Consider the following 17,582-nt stretch of genomic DNA (forward strand, 5'->3'; position numbering starts at 1 on the left):
CTAATTAACTCGCTCATCGATCGACCTCTTGCAGAAATTTTATAAATTTGATTTTACGAATTTGACGTTGCAAAGCGACCTATAGACACAAAAAAAATCGAAGAAAAAATACAAGGTAAAAAAAAGAAAAGATAGAGGCTCGAAGAAAGACAGGCGATGACCGATCGAGTGGGGTTCAATATCCGTTCGATGTTAATCGTTGAAAAGTGGGTCACTGAATGAAAAAGGAAAAAAAAATGAAAAAAAAAAAAAAAAAAAAAGAAAAAAAAAGAAAAATTGTTCGCACAAAAGGAGCCCAGGCGCATCGTTAAAACGTTATTATACGGAAATTGCTCTCGTTAATTTTCCATTCAGCGTCCATACCCAAGTATTATACTCGCAATCAGTCTCGTAAAGCATCGGGAAGCTTTATTCGATCCTCGTCGTTTCTTCGAGGATCACTAGATACACCGAATGCCGTTTGAAGTTCAACGGCAAGTTATGAGAAGCTAACGAAGAAATTTCTACGAGGAATAGAAAAAGCATCGAGGAGGATGGAAAGATGGAAAAAGGTAATCTTCGTCCCTCTTCTCGACGTTTGCTCCATTTCCATCTCTATTGTCGCATGTAAATAAGCGCATAAATAAAAGTTCTGCGGCAACGAGAAGGAGAACGAGAGAAAACGAGAAATAGAAAGAAAGAGATTGTTCTACCGTTCGCCTATTATTTCCCGGCTTTAATATCTTCGTCCTCGAATCTCATTTTCCCCGCAAAGTCAAATGCGTTTCAATGGATTCGGCAAATAGGCACATGACTAAAGAAAAGAAAGAAAGAAAGAGAATAAAGAGGGCCAGAGAGAGAGAGAGAGAGAGAAATTGGAGGAAAATAGTAGTCAACTCATTGTCGGTTTCGGTCGCGTCGATAGATAGGGTTTCACGCCTGGGGCGAGATCGTGATCTATGATTTTCCACGGGGTCACGAGATTCGAGCGTGGGCTAAAGAGAAGCGGATTACGGTGAGCTCGACGCGACGTCCGGAATGTCCACGATGTGCATGATTTATCGTACGATTGATTTCAATTGTTCATTCAATCGCTAAACGAACACTCGACGCATCCAACCTTTCGACCTTTTATTTTCTTCCTATGATTTTTAAACGAACAACATTGTATACAAACATTGTCAAAAACTTATGGTCTCTAAACAAAAGAAGTATCATTTCTAAATGAGTTTCTTTTTATCTTCACTCAAAACGCGTACTAACGTAATAACGATCAAATATCATTTGTGTAAATGAATTCCATCGATCGTGGGTGGGTCCATTCTCCTACAAAATTCACAGGAACGAAAATTCCAAATTAATTCGATGTCGAGATTCGAATAATTTATACGGGTTCGGATTAAATCAACGATTATTATAGAAACGTAGACGAGTATTCATTTTTTTGCCAACAACTTGCACGCCACGGATCGATAGATCGATAAATTATAATGTAACTTTAAAAAACCCAGGTAGACGCGAGATAAAGAAAGAAAAAAAAAAAAACAAAAAGATGAAAATAAAAAAAGATAATGTTTAACCGTGAGAGAGCAATGATGCAAATTCACGCGAATGTATTCTCTCGATTATGCTAACGCACCACGATAAATACAATATTATAATCTAATAAAAACGAATATGCGCGAACGTTTGATACGATTATTCGTTATTCCATCACTGCACGATCGCAAAAATAAGTTGATGAAGCGAGGAGGAACGATTCTGCAATGGGAATTTCATATACAGAGCTCTTTGCCGCTAACACCGTACCCAAGCAAGACCCAAGTAGTAGATTTAATATGGTTCCTGTTGACCACTCCTGTATAGTCAATGATGCACTTCAATCAATTTGCTCTCTCTCTCTCTCTCTCTCTCTCTCCCGTGGTAAACCACGGCGGTCCTCGATTCGTATTTTGAACGCGGTTGTCGGGTGCATAAACGACGACGATGATTTAACGACGAGCGCGAAGGAAAAAGAAAATACATAGACAGAGTTTATCCATCTTACCTTGAGCTGATGTTGCGGTCGTCTGAGAGCGCCCTGATCTCGTCGTCCACCGAGTCGATCCGCTTCCGCCTCCAATCCTTCCATCGAAGACTCGGCTTCGCTCAGCCAGGCCAAGAACTTGTCTAGAGACCGGTCGAAGTTGTGGAGGGAGTTCATCGCCGAGTGCAGCAGTTTTCCTCGATTGATGATGCTAGGAAAAAGAAGTGTGGATCGTTGAACGTCTACGAACCTGGCTCGTACCAAATACGGATGATATCGCGGACGCGATCGTCCGACGTGACGAGAAATAAAAGTAACTAGGTCAGACGATGAATATTTTGCAACGTTCGACTCGATTTCTTTTTATCAAACATTGCAATTAATTAAAGATTATTTATAGAGTTACAATTTCGATTAGAACGCATACGATATCTCGATTAGAGCGTTATACTTTACTTACCTGGTATTTAAATTGTTGTATCGCTGATTAATCGTTTCCGTCATTTTCTTCACGCGAGTCGTGTCATCCTGCTGATAGACTGCTATTAACTTTTGGGTAAGTTGATTGAAGAGCTCGATCTGATGCTTGTACTGATGTAATTCCGCGTGGAAAGACTGAAACGAATGACAAAGGCGTAGAGAAGGAGGCGAGAGAACGAGATGAACGGCTAGTCGTCTGGCTCGCACTCGTCCTCGTCTTTTACGAGAAAGGGGGAAACTTCTTCCATCTAATTCCAGCCGCGGAGATATAGAGAGAGTTAGACGAAAGTCCTTTGCTACTCGAGAGCTCCGATAACTTAAGGAAGTTAAATCTTTCTGGGTAGAAGGCAAGTTTTATAAGCGTATATCCCGTCGAAACTCTCTAATCGAAGTTTCGTCCTTTTCGTTCGATACGCTCGATCGACTGCCCATATCGCCGGCTCCCATATGCCATCGAACGAATTACGCGATCGGATTTTTTACTCGATCTTTGTACTTACCTAGGCTATAACTTATGGAAACGTTCGCGTCATTTAAAATTAAACGGAACATTATGAACGATCTAGATGTTCGAGAAGTATTACCATTTAAATACATTTTCACGATGCGCTACGTGTGCGTGGCGTACGTATAAACGCTTAAAAATATAATGAAGAATAGAACGCGACATCGTATTCGCGATATCTAGGATATAAGGGGATAAAAATGGATTCACCAACGTGCCTCGTAGGAAGAAAAAATTACGAGATATAGAGAAAGATAGAGAACGATCAGGGAAATAAATTATTTCTCCTCGGATCCTGGCCCGCCGTTTGATCTATTGCCTGCAAAAATCTCTAGGAAATTCGACGCTACCTTTTTATGAACGATCATTTGTTTCTAGTGGTTTCTCATATTACGTATTTTTTCGATAAATTGAGAAAACGTGCCCCTCCTCGTTATAGGGCGGCTCCTACCGGCGTAAAATTAAGCGTGCGAGCGTGTGGAAAAAAAAGAAAAAAAAAAGAAAAGAAAAAGAAAAAAAAAAGAAAAGAAAAGAAAAAAGAAAAAAGAAAGAAGAAAGACGATGGTCTGTATACATACCTTTTGTTCTCTAAGTTGCGCCTCGAGAACGTCGGCCGTATGGCCGACGGCCCGCATTATTTCCAGTCGAGTTTCCATTCGCGCGAGCCAGACCTCCACCTCGTTTCTCTTCGCCTCGTATCGCTGACTATCACCCAGCATAGCATCCAACTGCGTCTTCCTTTGCATCACCTTCGAGTTCGTTTCGTCCCAGTGCTCCCGCAACTTCGTAACTGCAACGTGAAAAAAAAATTTACGCTAAAAGAGTGTCCCCCTCTTCGTTCTGTTTCTTCTGCTTGCACTTTCATAATTTACCCCATAGATTTTTTTTTAGAATTTTCCCTTCAAGGAAGACTCTCGTTTCGAACGTACGTTGCCAACAATTTTTTTTCATTACTCTTTAAACCCGACGAATTTTTCTTCTTTGCGTCGGGTATACATACGTACATACACACACACACACACACACACATATAGTCTAATATGAAGGAAGAAACGAGTCGAAGGAGCGCTTAGATAATTCTCTGCTCGAAAAGAGAGAAAAACTCTTTAATCGTGTTTTACGCGATCAAGAAGGAAAGAAGAAAAGAGAGAAAAGGATTGTACGTGCTCGTTGTTTCAAGGAGCACTCTTCTCGAAATGGACGAGACTAGAAAGCTCGCGTTGAAATTCGCGCCAAGCAGAATCAGACGGGAAAACTCTGGAAGCTGTCCAAGCTCTTACTGCGGGTGAGCGTGCAGCTGGAAAAGCAGAACGTAAAACATTGCCAACGATTCAACCTTTTCAGACAAGAAAATCCGCAAGCGCGTGGAAATATCTTCGTCTATCTTTAAGATGGATATTCTTATGCGTTAAATCCAACGATACGGCCCGTCCTCCGACAGAAAATTATTCGCAAAAAAAAAAAATATATATATATATATACATACACATACAGCAATCGTACGTCACCTTTATGATTTCCCCATAGAAAGAGCCCACGATAAGATTTTCTTTCTTTGCGGCAAATAAGAAATGATATCGATACAGAGGAGCTTACGGTGGACCGAACTTTAATCTTAGGATATCTATCAAAGGTGTATTCATACAAGAATGATTCCAAAGAGGACACGTCGATAGGCAATCGGATCGAAATCGATATATGGGAATATATTTGGACGTTTTACCGCAAGCATCCCCACATGGCCGCCGTTAATATCGATTCGCTTAATATGTTCAGGAAAGCTGCGTCTGTTGTGCAAAGGGGCAATAGATCACAAGAGCCTGATGAGATATGATTAATGTAACGGCACAATTAATCCCATCCCATACTAGAGAACAACCTCTAAATTTTGAGGTAGAGAGAAAGAGCCGCTCGTTTCCTCGTAAATCATCGACGATAATATGACTCTGGCGGAAGAAAACGGTCGACTATTAAAAAGTGAAACGGAGCAAACGAGGAAGGCGAGTCAAAGTTTCCAGGAAGAAAAATATGAAACCTCTCGGAGGCGAAGGTTCTTTCAAGAATTCAGATAATCTGCATAGGAATTATCCAAGTATTTTAATCTCGATGTAAATCTCGACTCGAGACGAACTTTGCCTTGCTTTTGAGAGAGAGAGAGAGAGAGCTCGAAAAATACGAAATGACGCATTTTCAAGGTCCAACCGTTATCGCGATCGATAACAAAGCGATATAGTCGTTAAGCATAAAATCGTTGGAGACACAATTTACAAATTTTCGCCTCTTAAAATATACCCTGAGAATTGACGAGTATCAGGATTCGCGTGTTACGCGCATACGCGTGAGTTCGACGGATGAATCTTAACGGTAGACGTCGTATCGTGCAAACTCGCATAATTTTCTCTCCCTCTTCCTATTTCCTTCCACGTTCTGGCATAATTATTCAACGCATGGCCGTTGATAAATGCACGAGTCTCGCGATATATATTTTTCATTCGGTCCCAGCGGAGGAGTGACGTCGTTAAAACTCTATACGGGAACTTTGAAAATTTCCAAGAGATATTCTCGTTATTCTCGCGATGATATAACGTTTCGGATATTTCTCGCGGTAAGACTCTAATATCGAAGGGTACATCGTTCGGACTCGTTTTATTACTTGGACTAATCACGAGATATCGTAGATGACGAAGAGTAGAGCATAAATGACAGTCGTACGAAGGACATTAAAAATGCAATAACGTCAAAAATATTCGGTCTAACTTTGTTCGAGAATTAACTTCGACACGATCGAATTTAACAAATATACATCCGAAAGAGCAAACGTGAATAATGGATACTTCGATGAAGAAAAATGCGATAAAAATATATATACGTACCGAGAAACAATAAGGAAAATAAAGATCATACAGTATGTTACAGTAATATAAACATCAATGGCATTTAAAGTATCCCTCCACCCTCCCCCAAATCGAGTATAAAATCCTCTATCGCATTCATGCTCGACCTTTTCGATGGAATTAATCTATATTTATACGTTAATCTTAGTAAACGTACCTGTACTCAGCAAACTGATGCGATTACGTCGACTAATCTATCTGTGAAATGAAACTTGCATGACGTAAAAACGATCGATAATCTCTCACGATAACGCTCTCAGTTGCATGCACTTTCTATGCTCTGTAAACTCGCACGTAACATCGTTTCGCGCGATAAAAACGAGAGCTTATAAAGAGAGAAATATTCTTTGCAACGTTTACCGTTCTCCTCATAAAATCAATCCTCGAAGATATTATTCATCGGCGATTCCTTCTTTACGCGTTAGATTCTACGCCATAAGATATGCGTGAAAATGAAAAATTCTATGGCAAGGGACGAACGTCAAAGGTAAGAGAGAGGACGATCCATTAATCCATGACGATCGATTTTGTTTTACCAAAAGCCTCCCGCGGTTGTCCTCAAGGGATTCTGCCTCTCGTATAATTCCGTAACACGTGACTCAATAAATTTCTCCAATCTAGAAAGATTTAACGCAATGCCGCCGGCGAGCGAGTTATCCAGGTCGTTTGATATTCGACGGCGGAAGGCAACGGCAACAGCCTGAATTACGAATAACGACGAGCGAAGCATCGAGGGAGAGAAGAACCCCATATACGTATATACCTATAGTCGCGGTCTAACGATAAGAAGAATGCCAGATCGATATTCGGTCCGCGTTCCTTCGGGTACGTTCGCCACCGCCACCGCCACCGCCACCGCCACCGCCAACCACCACCATCTTCCATGGCGACTTTGTCCTCGTCGCTGTCGTTTCACTCGTCGACGTCCAGCAACAAGACACTGGCGTGCACCGCGACGCGACACGGATAAGATCCGTTCGCGTGTCCTTCCGTGTCTCTAGAATCCCCTATTAAATCGAGATGGATCGTTTGCTAGATCGAAATTGATGCCTTTCGTTTTCTGCCCTCGTTTCGACGAACGAAGAGTTATTACGAAAGGATACTACGACTTGAAGTCGAAATAAATGCCTTATCAGAGTTTTCATCGTATCATATTATGGTATCGGCCTGAAAAGTGTAAAAGGAAGAAGGATATGTAAAATTCGTGGATATGTACGATTAAATGATGATTCGAATTTGCAAATTTAGAAATCGCGCACGTATCACGACGACAAGCGCACGGTTCGTTTAATTTGCATGTGAAACTGACCGTATGTCACCGCGACCACGAAAGCTCTCGTATTTGGAGCGCTAAAGTTTCTCTCCCTCTAGGCGCCATTCTAGTCGGAGGATAGTCCGACCGTACATTCCCGATGTCTTATACCTCCGTAGATGCCAACATCCAGATCTTTCGTGTCTTTTAAGCACATATGTCCTTAAGCACATATCGCGTCACTGATCAAAACGGCAGAAGGAACGCATAGCTAAGAGAACCGCCATCCGCGAGTATTATATCTCGATATTTGCGAAGAAATAGAAGCCGACAGAGAATGTAAAGCTGGGACGTATCGACGATGAGAAAAGATTGACAGTGATAGAGAGGAACGCGAATGAATGGAAGCAATAAGCTAACGAGAGTGTGCCGTGATTAGCGAACGAACGTGAGCGCGACGAGAGACCGTGAAAAAGAGGGCATGTTTGTGAAACGTTGAAATAGAGAATCAAAGAGGGAGAACGATTATCTATCACAGATAACTATGTGGGAAGATAAGCTACATAGACAGCTCTGTGTGCCAAAGGCTTGGAACGATGACTTTGAGCTTTCTTTGTGTTATATTTGCACTACGCTTTGTGTGCGTGTGTGTGTGTGTGTAAATATAATACCATAATATAGAGACTACGGAAATGCGAGTGCGAATACTTAAAGGTCCGATCGGACGAACGGAATAATTCCTAGGTTTCCGCTCCTTTTATCTCTTGTCGGAGGGGAAAAAAAAAAAAGGAAAAAAAGAAAAAACGATAACGACGTGGATAACGGAGACGGCAAACTATCTCTTCATTTCGCTTTATTCTTTTCTTCACCTCGAGTAAAGCTAAACTCTCTCCAAACTTCGTTAGCCTCGACTTCCTTCGAAGATTTCCACGAGACCATACAAGTGGATTACCTTCGAATGCGACCGGACAAAAGTTGTCCGAAAGTTAGGCGCTTTGTTGTCCTTTATGGTCGTTGAAAGGCGTGAGTATTCCGATATTACGTCGGCTAAAGGAAAAAGCCGTCGAGTCGATCGAACGAAATCGCTCTTTATGTGCATCCGTTCGGATAACCATATAGACGATCTGTCTTCTATCTATCTATATATGTGTGTATGTACGCGTGCACTCGTATTCGTATATATCGTGTTAAAATAGTATATCAATTGGCGAGATATTAATAATTAAAGACTAATTATGAAAGGTATCCAAAACGATTCGGAGAATGAACCGATTTATGTTCCATACGCCAAGATTTAATAGTAATCAAAACTTTATTCAAGAATCCTCCGGTTCAATTTTAGTTCGATATCGTTCGAGAACGACGGGAACATGAGCGATTTGTTTTACGCGATGACGCACCGTCTCTACATGAGAAGACGTTTGATTTTACGAAAACTTTTGAACGAATCCACTCTTTATCTCGCTTTCGCGCGATAATTACGATAATTCGATAATTACGAAAAGATATAGTAATTTAAAGTAAACATAAGAAATTATTTTATGATTAAACTATAAGAGATAGTGGATATATCGACGTCCAATTATCGAAATATCAGCGCTAAGTAATTTGGCAGGATATTACGAAAGGACACAAAGTTCGAAACTTTTAATATAAATACATTTAGAGAGTTTATTGTTTCCCTAGAGTGTAATGCTTCGGAAGGGAAGTTGTACGAATATGCAAAGCACGCGTTCTCTTTTTATAACCTCCCATCGTGAACCGTATTCGCAACACGCTGTTGCCCCTAACGACGCTCCCTTGTCCTTAGCTCTCAACGGTATCAACAACAAGCCTGACGTTTCCATCCTTTCTCCCTTCCCTTCTTTCTCTTTCTTACCACGGATGACCTCTGGAACGGGCGGGATCTACCTCTCTTGTTAGCTACTCGTATTTCTAACAACGTTTGCATATATCGTAACTACTTACTCACAGTGATATCTCCTTCAAAGGTAAATAAAATATGAAATATCTCGACGACGAGAATCCTTCCGTTGAATCCGTACGTAGTAGCTACTTTGAGAGAGGATCGAAATAGGGAAGGAGAAAAAGCGGAGCATAGGATACTTTGCTACGATCGAAATGGAATTTCCGATAAACTTGAAACGACGACTCGAAGTCATCGTTCGCTTCGTAAGATAGCCTGGTTCCATTAGCGCGACTCCTCCACGATTCTCTTTCTCTTCTTCCTCCCCCTTTTCCCTTCCCCTTCCTCTGCTCGGTCGATTGCTTTTTCCGCCATCGCGTTGGAAGAGGAAAGAAAGGCAAACGTGGTAAGAAAGGGAAAATAAGGTAAGAAAAGACGATGGCGTATCCTGAAAGTCGAGACAAGAAAATCGTGAACTGAAAACCGGGGAACTTGCCCTCGTAGGCAAGAAACGGAAAAAGACCGAAAGAAAGACGTGCGGCGAGTATATATAGGTGAAACATTATATTCCCATGACGAACACGCTTAAATGCATTCGCCGGTGAGGTGAAGCTACGCTGCGAATTACGGCGATATAACTTTAATTTTTCGCGCCATCCAGCGTCGTATAAATTTTCTCTTGAAATTTTCTCTTGAAATTTTCTCTCGCGTCGCACGAGAAGACACACTCGAGCCAGGAGAATGAGGAAAAATGCTAAGAATTTTGAAATCGCTTCAACGCGAAGAACGAAGAAAGACGACGATCAAATTTTGATCCCTGTTTGTCCCCCCCCCCCCCAGTGCGATCTATCATACATATTAATTTCACGTTGAACATAAGGGACGAATTTTTTCGAATATCTACGAGCCGACGGATCTTACGAGTTACGAATATATATGGCCGAAGAAGAGCTTCGAAATCATTTCTGTTCTTTCCCATCTCTTTGAATTAAAATATCATCCCTTTTCGTCTAAGCGCTCCTCTCTCTCTCTCTCTCTCTCTCTCTCTAGCGTTACTTTGAAATGCTTTCTTAAAAAATCTGATTTTAATCCTTCATCCATCTTTTTCCATTACTCAAACCCCGGAGACGCGAGGATTTTCTTGAGTCGCATATCTCAAAGATTTCGAGTTTCTCTTTTTCGGCCTTGAAATTTCACGTAGGCTGATAGTTTATCTCTCGTCGGGAGATAATCTAGAATTTGCTTTTTAGAACTCGTCCGTATCTTATATAACAAGGAGAGGACAGTGTTTCGAGTTGAAAAGGGGAATATAATATTAGAGAGAGAGAGAGAGAGGGTGAGCGAGCAGCAGGAAGAAACTTTGGCAATATTATTTCACGAGAAGATTTCATTAAGCGTGCGTACGCGAGCTCGGAATCTCGTTACGCGAACGCTCGTGTTATCAGTGACGAATTGCAAGGGCACGCCCATTTCTTTCGTGGCACACCACAACCGTTATTAACTCCGAATCCAGGAAACTCTTTTCCACGTGCAGAATCAACGCTCCGAATACTTGAACAAACAACGCGAGGTACGCTTTGCGTTTTTTACGCAGCCCCGTATTTTCTCTTTCTCCAGAGTCCAACGACGAGTCTTAAAGGGTACACCATTCGTCAACTTTTTCCAATTAATTCCATTAATTAAGTAAAAAAGTTATTTTTGCGGATGAAAAAATGAAAAAGAGTATGGAAACGACGAAAGAGCCTGATTTTCATTTTCATGATTTTCATTTTCTAGCATTAAACGTTTCGTTATCGCGTAATTAAATGATTTCCGATATACGTACCATGCGCGTACCAATTGATTAAACCATCGCGCCTAGTATCGCATTTCGTATTACATAATTCGATCGAGCGATTTAACAAAAACAATTTGTTCGACCGAATGAATGAATAAGTAAAAGAGACAGAAAGGATGGATTATCCTTGACCGCGCGGAATTACTTTTTACAACCCTAATAGCATTCATTCTCGCAAGGAGCCGAGTAATCCTCTTGGATAACGTTTCTCATTTTTTCCATGACATGATTCATCGAACCCGCTCGTCGTTCTGGCGCACACTACTCTCCTAAATTACCTCTGCAATCCGTGCAAATTGTTTGCAAATTGCGCTCCGTCACGTTACACGATACGAAAAGAGAGAGAGAGAGAGAGAGAGAGAGAGAGAGAGAGAGAGAGAGAGAAAGTAAAAGAAAAAAAGCCTAACTTATTTCCGTTTTCCTTCTAGGACGGGGAAATAATTGATACCAGTAAAACACGAATTGGCACGAAACATTCGAATGCGATTATCGACAACGAGTGAAATTATCGACAGGAAACTTGTTAACTTTCTTGAAGATAGGAAACCTTGTCGTTTCTGTTTTTCCAACCAGGATTCACCATTCCAATGGCCTCCGGCGGCTAATCACGAAACGTCGATACTTTCCTCGCTTATATTCCTTTCTTCTAATTTATCGATGCAAAAATTTTATCAACAAGCGTATCAAGAAGAAAATTACAAAGAAAGAAAATTCCGTGCAGCGAAAGAAATTGACTCCTTGGTTTATAGTTTCAACTTTAAATTAACCTTCAGAACTCGTTTTGCCACGTTTAACTTTTTCCAAAGAAAATCGGATAAAAGAGCTTATAAAGTTTTAAACGTCGGGAGCATTAGAGAGACAAGAAAAAATTGGTCATGCCTTTTACGTTACGTTTAACTTTCTTTCATATTTTCTGAAGAAAATTTGCAACGACGCAAATACATGCGTGTAAATAGAATATATATATATATGTTTGTAAAGCTACGTAACTTTTTGCATTCTTTGACAAACTTTTCAAGATCTTATCGGTTACGACATTTCTCGATGTTGCAAAATAATCGCACTTTGTGGCGAAAACTTTATCGAATCATTGAACCAGTACAGAATTGGCATACGGTATCTCGAAGAGCCAAGTTTTTCATTTCTACTGAATAAAATAAAAGGAAGCGACTACTGTTTCAAGTCGGTACCACCGACGTTCGACGTAAAAAAATTACTATTCCTAAAAGTTTTAATCCTACTACGAGACGTAAGAGAAAACGAGATCGATTGCATTCTTCTTCTCCTTCGAATGAATTTCGTCAAATTAAATAAATCAGGCTATCGCTCGCCGAGATCACTTGATTTTTAATACTTGATTTATATTTTTATATAAATTCTTCTTTGTTATACTCGAAATTATTCTTAAAGCTCCACTTCTTAAGAACAAATTCAAAGACAATTCGTTCAACGTTTATTTGCTTAACAATCTCCTACATCTTCGAAACTTGCAGAATTTCGAATTCCCAGAAAAGAGGAGGCTTCTCTGTCCTTGGCAAACACAAGAATTCGAATGCCTCCTACTTCGAGCGATCTTTGACCGAGAATTGCTACTTTCGAAAACACCGCACGTCTTTTCCCTCCGCTTTTTCAGTCTCCTCGAGAAACGGAGATCCTTCTTTGGAACCTCATAAAGTCAACTCTTTTTTCTCTCCTTCCCCCCTGCCCCACCCCCAAAGAAAAAACACTTCTTCTATATATTTCGGATTAGAAAGAAATTCGTCAGTCCAGCTAGGAAAATTCAAGTCGGTCGGGAAAACTTTGATCGATAGTGGTACAAAAAGAGAGAGAGAGAGAAAGGATAAACAAGATATAGGAAGTAGAGACTTGGTATTAAAGAGCACACACGAATGCGATGATGAACGTATTTAAAGCATGTATTCGACTGAACGCATGCGTGTGACAAGTTCCTTTGATAGTAACTTTTAGCCGCATATAAGTAATACATAGCTCGAGCATGTTACAAAGCCACAGACTGTCGGATCAAAGGGCAATGCAAGGTACTATGAGGTTTTGAAAGGACCTCACGAATGAGAGATAAATACCGCAAGAGAGAGAGAGAGAGAGAAAGAGAGAGAGAGAGAGAGAGAGAGAGGACTGTCCGTCTCAGATGCTTTTGCGATCAGCTCGATCAAGAACTTGTTCGTTAAATTTATAATCGCGAAGCAAAAAAAAAAGAAAAGAAAGGAAAGAAGGGAATACGAATTAATTGAAATAAGAGGATAAAGTAAGGAAATATAAGGGAAAAGAGGAAACGTACCCTGATGAGGGCTGTAGTCGGATCGTCGTCGTGCACGAGCACCAGGTGATCCGGAGGGATGATGGTGACCTTCCTGGATCGAAGAAGGCCCAATAATGACGTCGGTAGAGCCACGTCTCGACGATATACCACCGATCGGTGACGACGAAGACGAATGTTCCGAGTCTCTACGGTGTCTCGTAACATGCGGCGAATCCTGTGGCGTCCCATGACCAGAACTCATCGGCGTTCTCATCGGAGAACCGTGCGAGGAATATGGCGAGCCCGAGGACGACGAAGTCGGTCCCCCCTGTTGCACGACTTTATCGCTACCTTCAAGCGAACATCCGCTGGATGATGATCATGGACCGTTCGTCATTCGGAAACGAGACGAAAGACCGCTGGACTATGATCGTCATTGAATTCGAAAGATCCGAATTCCAAGGATTCCACTGGTATATATAAGTACGGGATGGAAAGAGGATGGTTAATCGATACCCACGTTGAAGATCAATAAATGTCATTCCGAAAGACTTCCGCGTACTTGACTCGCGACATCCCATCGACCACGTTCTCGGCCGACAGCTCGAAATCTCTTTTCTTGGCAAACGGCCTTATTTTTTTTTCTCTGTTGCGCCAGATGCAATAAAGTTTGGTAGCTGCGTCTAAGAGACGAGAGTTAAGAGAAAATTCAATCGCCCTATGCGATGGAATTCTCTTAGTACGCTTCCGTCTCGTTAAACGGTCGAATGCTCGATTAATTTCTCAAACGAGTTATGGCGTCAAAGCTACTTCGACCAGACGTTCCTAAGAATTTCATGTCGACCGTGCTGTAATCGTCTCTTCTCTTTCGCTCTCTTCCCGCATATATACATACATACATACATACATACATACATACATACATACATACATACATACATATATATATATATATATATAAATATAATGTACACACACACACACACACACACATCGAGTTATCGCGGTAAACGATTAAAGTACCTTAAGGATAATTTCAATTGGAGAGAAATCCGAGTCGCGTTTTGTAACGTTCGCGTAGAAAAATGATTTCAGTCGCAGTAAGGTTAATATCGAGTAGTTCGAACGAAGAATCGATCGCGACTCGATATTCGAATCGATTATCAGGACGCAAGTTGTTGCTTCCCGAAGAATCGAATAAAAGCATCCGTACGATTTGCTTCGAGATAACTATTCGACAAAAAAAAATGTTCGACGTTATAAAGAATATTTTATTCGGTTAGCTTATTCCTAATGTCCGATTCGATCGTCGTCCCCTAAAAATAATGGAAGTATTTCCGAACGTCAGGTATTTATCGATCGAAAATGCAAAGTTGCAAGTTCATTTGTAACATTCCCTTTTCCAATAAATTTCAAGAGAAAGGAGTATCGATAAAGGACTAAAGAGAATCGACAAGAGAGGATAAAAGAGGTAGAGTCCAGTGGTCTTTCGCGTATCCTGGAATGAACTGGCGATCAGAGCTGGCGTTCCGATACCTTGATGCGCGGTCTCTCCCGGACGATGAGAAATTCCGGATACGAGCGCTGTTGGATGCGTGGGAGGTGGATGAACGATACCGGCTGGTCCGAGTGGATTGACAAACCCATGAATTGGATTGCCATGCATCGGGCTGCCGTGGATCGAGCGCGATGGTACCATTCCGGGCAAAGGTATCCCTCTCGTTTGAATCTCATGAGCGGAGATGGGAAGATTGTTAGCAGGAGGATGACCTGGAACGGGACTAGCTCCGTGTACGGAGCCTCTTCGATGTTGCGACATAATTGGAATTCGATAGCTACGAGATGCTCTCTACGGCTGAGGGAGGAAACGAGGCTAACGGAGAGATACCGGGATGGATCTTAATACTCCCACGAGATCGACCACATCGATGAGAGCTTTATATATATATATATATATATATATATATATATATATAAAGAGAGAGAAAGAGAGAGAGAGAGAAAGATAATACTATCTCGAAGGACTCCTCTCGAAAGCTTTTCAATTAAGGCCCGATCGAGGTCACCAATGATTCCTGTCAAATATACCCCCTTAAGCTTCCTTATTTTATACTCTCTCTATCTTCCTCCTTTCGTATAATTCGTCTTTCATTTGAATTCGCCGTTAATAAAATTTCTTTCTTTAATTTTTCTCGAGCTCACGTAATTCGTTAACAACGAAAGGCAATAACGGAGGAAAATGTATTTGAAAGTGCCGTCTGGCTGGCTCTGGTCTGATCGTTGCTATAGAATAATCGACCTCGTTGGATCCGATGGACAGTCCTTCGAGAGATGGATCACTAGGAAACGTTCATGCGTATTTTTTCCTATCGTATACCCGGACGAATTTATATCGTTATTTTTATTATTAATAACAAATGTTCAATCATATTCGATACGCGAGATAGATATTCTTCGTGAAAAGAGAAATCTTTCCGATGAATGGTGTAACTCGATCGTCGAGAGAAATACGATAAATACGTGAAAAAGTGGAAAAACGTGTTTTTTATTTTTTTCTTTAGCGTGATATACTTCCTCTTATTCTGAAAACAATCGACTTTCGTGACTCGTTTGAACGCGATACGAAGAGCACGTTTCTCTCATCGATTATCGGGACCGATCGCGGGAGGAAGATCCCCAGTATCTTTCCCCTCGTAGAAAGGAGAACGTTCTCTATTAGCACCACAGCAGACTCGCTCGTCTAGATTTCCGCTCGCTACGACGACCTTGGCAGCTCGGACTTGTTGATTTAAGACACTTGTTGGTTTTAGTCGCTCCTCATCGGTAAGGCTTCTTACAAGTTGCGATATGCGCGTCGATAAAAAATGATATCTCTCTCTTTTTTACTCGATCCCATTTCGTTTGATATGTCTAGGACGTTGTTTGATATTAGGACGAGTATTCTGGCCCTTGAAATTATAAAGCTCGAGCAGAATATTGTGCGATAGGGGTAGAAATTTTCTTCAAACTATTCTCTGTTAACGATCGAAAACTTTGTCACTTCGTTTTTTCTTTCGTTCAAGAAACTTCCTGCGGGAGAAGTACGATAGAACGTCGATAATCCGTAATACGAGAGCCCTCGGCTGAGGTAACTGTCAAGTAAGATCAGAATCAAGGCTCAATCTCTCTTAAAGAAAGGAAACGTGTCGCGTCGCGTCGCGTCGCGTCGCGTCACGCACCACGTCAGGTTAGCACGGAAAACGTACGGCCAAATTTTACATATATATCGCACGATCTCGCACTATGTCGCTACGAAAGAAGAAGGGAAAAAAGGGTAATAAGGAGGAAGATAAAAAGTGAGACGAGCGAAGCCGGCGGTTGATCGGTGACGGCGCGCACCGAGCACGTTTTCGGCGACGATAGTTGGAGCGTCGCGACGCCGGCAGCGTCGGGGTGAATAGTCCGTGTGCGACAGGGAGCGGCCGCGCGAACACTGGAAGCAATCCATGCCACCACCACCACCACTAGCACCACCCACTACTACCAGCGGCAAGAGCAATACTACGAAACGAGAGTCAACGTCAACCACGTCGGACTCTCCTCGGCAGCGCCCTATACCATCCCCTCTCTGGGTCTCCCTTTCTCTTCGCGCCGGCACGTCGATGTGCGTCTGCGGCGGCGGCGGCGGCGGCAGCGGCGGCGGCGGCAGCGACGACGATGACGACGACGGCGGCGGCGCAACCCCCGTCGACTATCTCCCCGCCGACTATCCTCTCGCAACTAGCGGCAGGTAGATACCGACTATGCTGCTACTACTACTTGCTCTTTCCACCCTTCCCTTCTTCCACTATCCTCTATCTTTTTCTCTTTCCGTCTATCTCTTTCACCTTTCTTCCCGCCTTGCCAGACTTCCTTCGTACATACCCTTCGACCACGAGTCTACTACACGCTACTACGCGCTGTAACGTAGGCGCACCGCACGCGTTTACACTCGCGCGCATGCACACACAACTTTGTTAGTTGGCTACACAGGCGCGTTAGGCGTGCGTAATTACTCGTCGGCGTCGTTGCACCCACGACTATACCAACGACGCTTGTACGTTAATGAACGCCCGGCTGCATTAGTTTCTCGCTTTACTACAGGTCGATAGACTTTACTAAGTATCATCTATTTTCGTTTCCTTCTCCTATATGACCGATCTCAATGGCGCACTCATTTCACCAATCGAAACCAAGAAACGACGACGTGAAAACTTTTGTTCTTTCAAGAGTACGTCGAAAATGAAAATGAAATGAGAATAAGAGTTTGAAATGTCTGCGTGAATGAAACACTCGTCGTCATATTGTACACTATTTTTCTCAATGATATACTACAATTCGATCCTATCCTTTTTTTCTCTTTCATCGCAGACTCGGATCGATATAGTTTACGTTTCGATAATATCTCCTTGTGAAACGAGAAAA

The 17,582-nt window shown here is 42.0% G+C and overlaps 1 protein-coding gene across 6 annotated transcripts in view; it reads right to left on the bottom strand.

Annotated features, from left to right (window-relative positions):
- Positions 1-17,582, bottom strand: part of LOC118441359 (dystrophin, isoforms A/C/F/G/H) — a 223,015-nt gene that overhangs the window by 136,925 nt on the left and 68,508 nt on the right. For all 6 annotated transcript variants that reach the window (XM_035865630.2, XM_035865632.2, XM_035865628.2 and 3 more), the window contains 3 exons: positions 3,569-3,780; positions 2,466-2,620; positions 2,027-2,216 (listed from right to left, as the gene is read on the bottom strand). In XM_035865630.2, the coding sequence (XP_035721523.2) occupies positions 2,027-2,216; positions 2,466-2,620; positions 3,569-3,780 (557 nt within the window). The remainder of the gene's footprint in view (positions 1-2,026; positions 2,217-2,465; positions 2,621-3,568; positions 3,781-17,582) is intronic.

Source organism: Vespa mandarinia, chromosome 11 (genome assembly GCF_050613455.1).
Source record: "Vespa mandarinia isolate Hongniang chromosome 11, ASM5061345v1, whole genome shotgun sequence".
NCBI classification, from domain to species: Eukaryota; Metazoa; Arthropoda; class Insecta; order Hymenoptera; family Vespidae; genus Vespa; species Vespa mandarinia.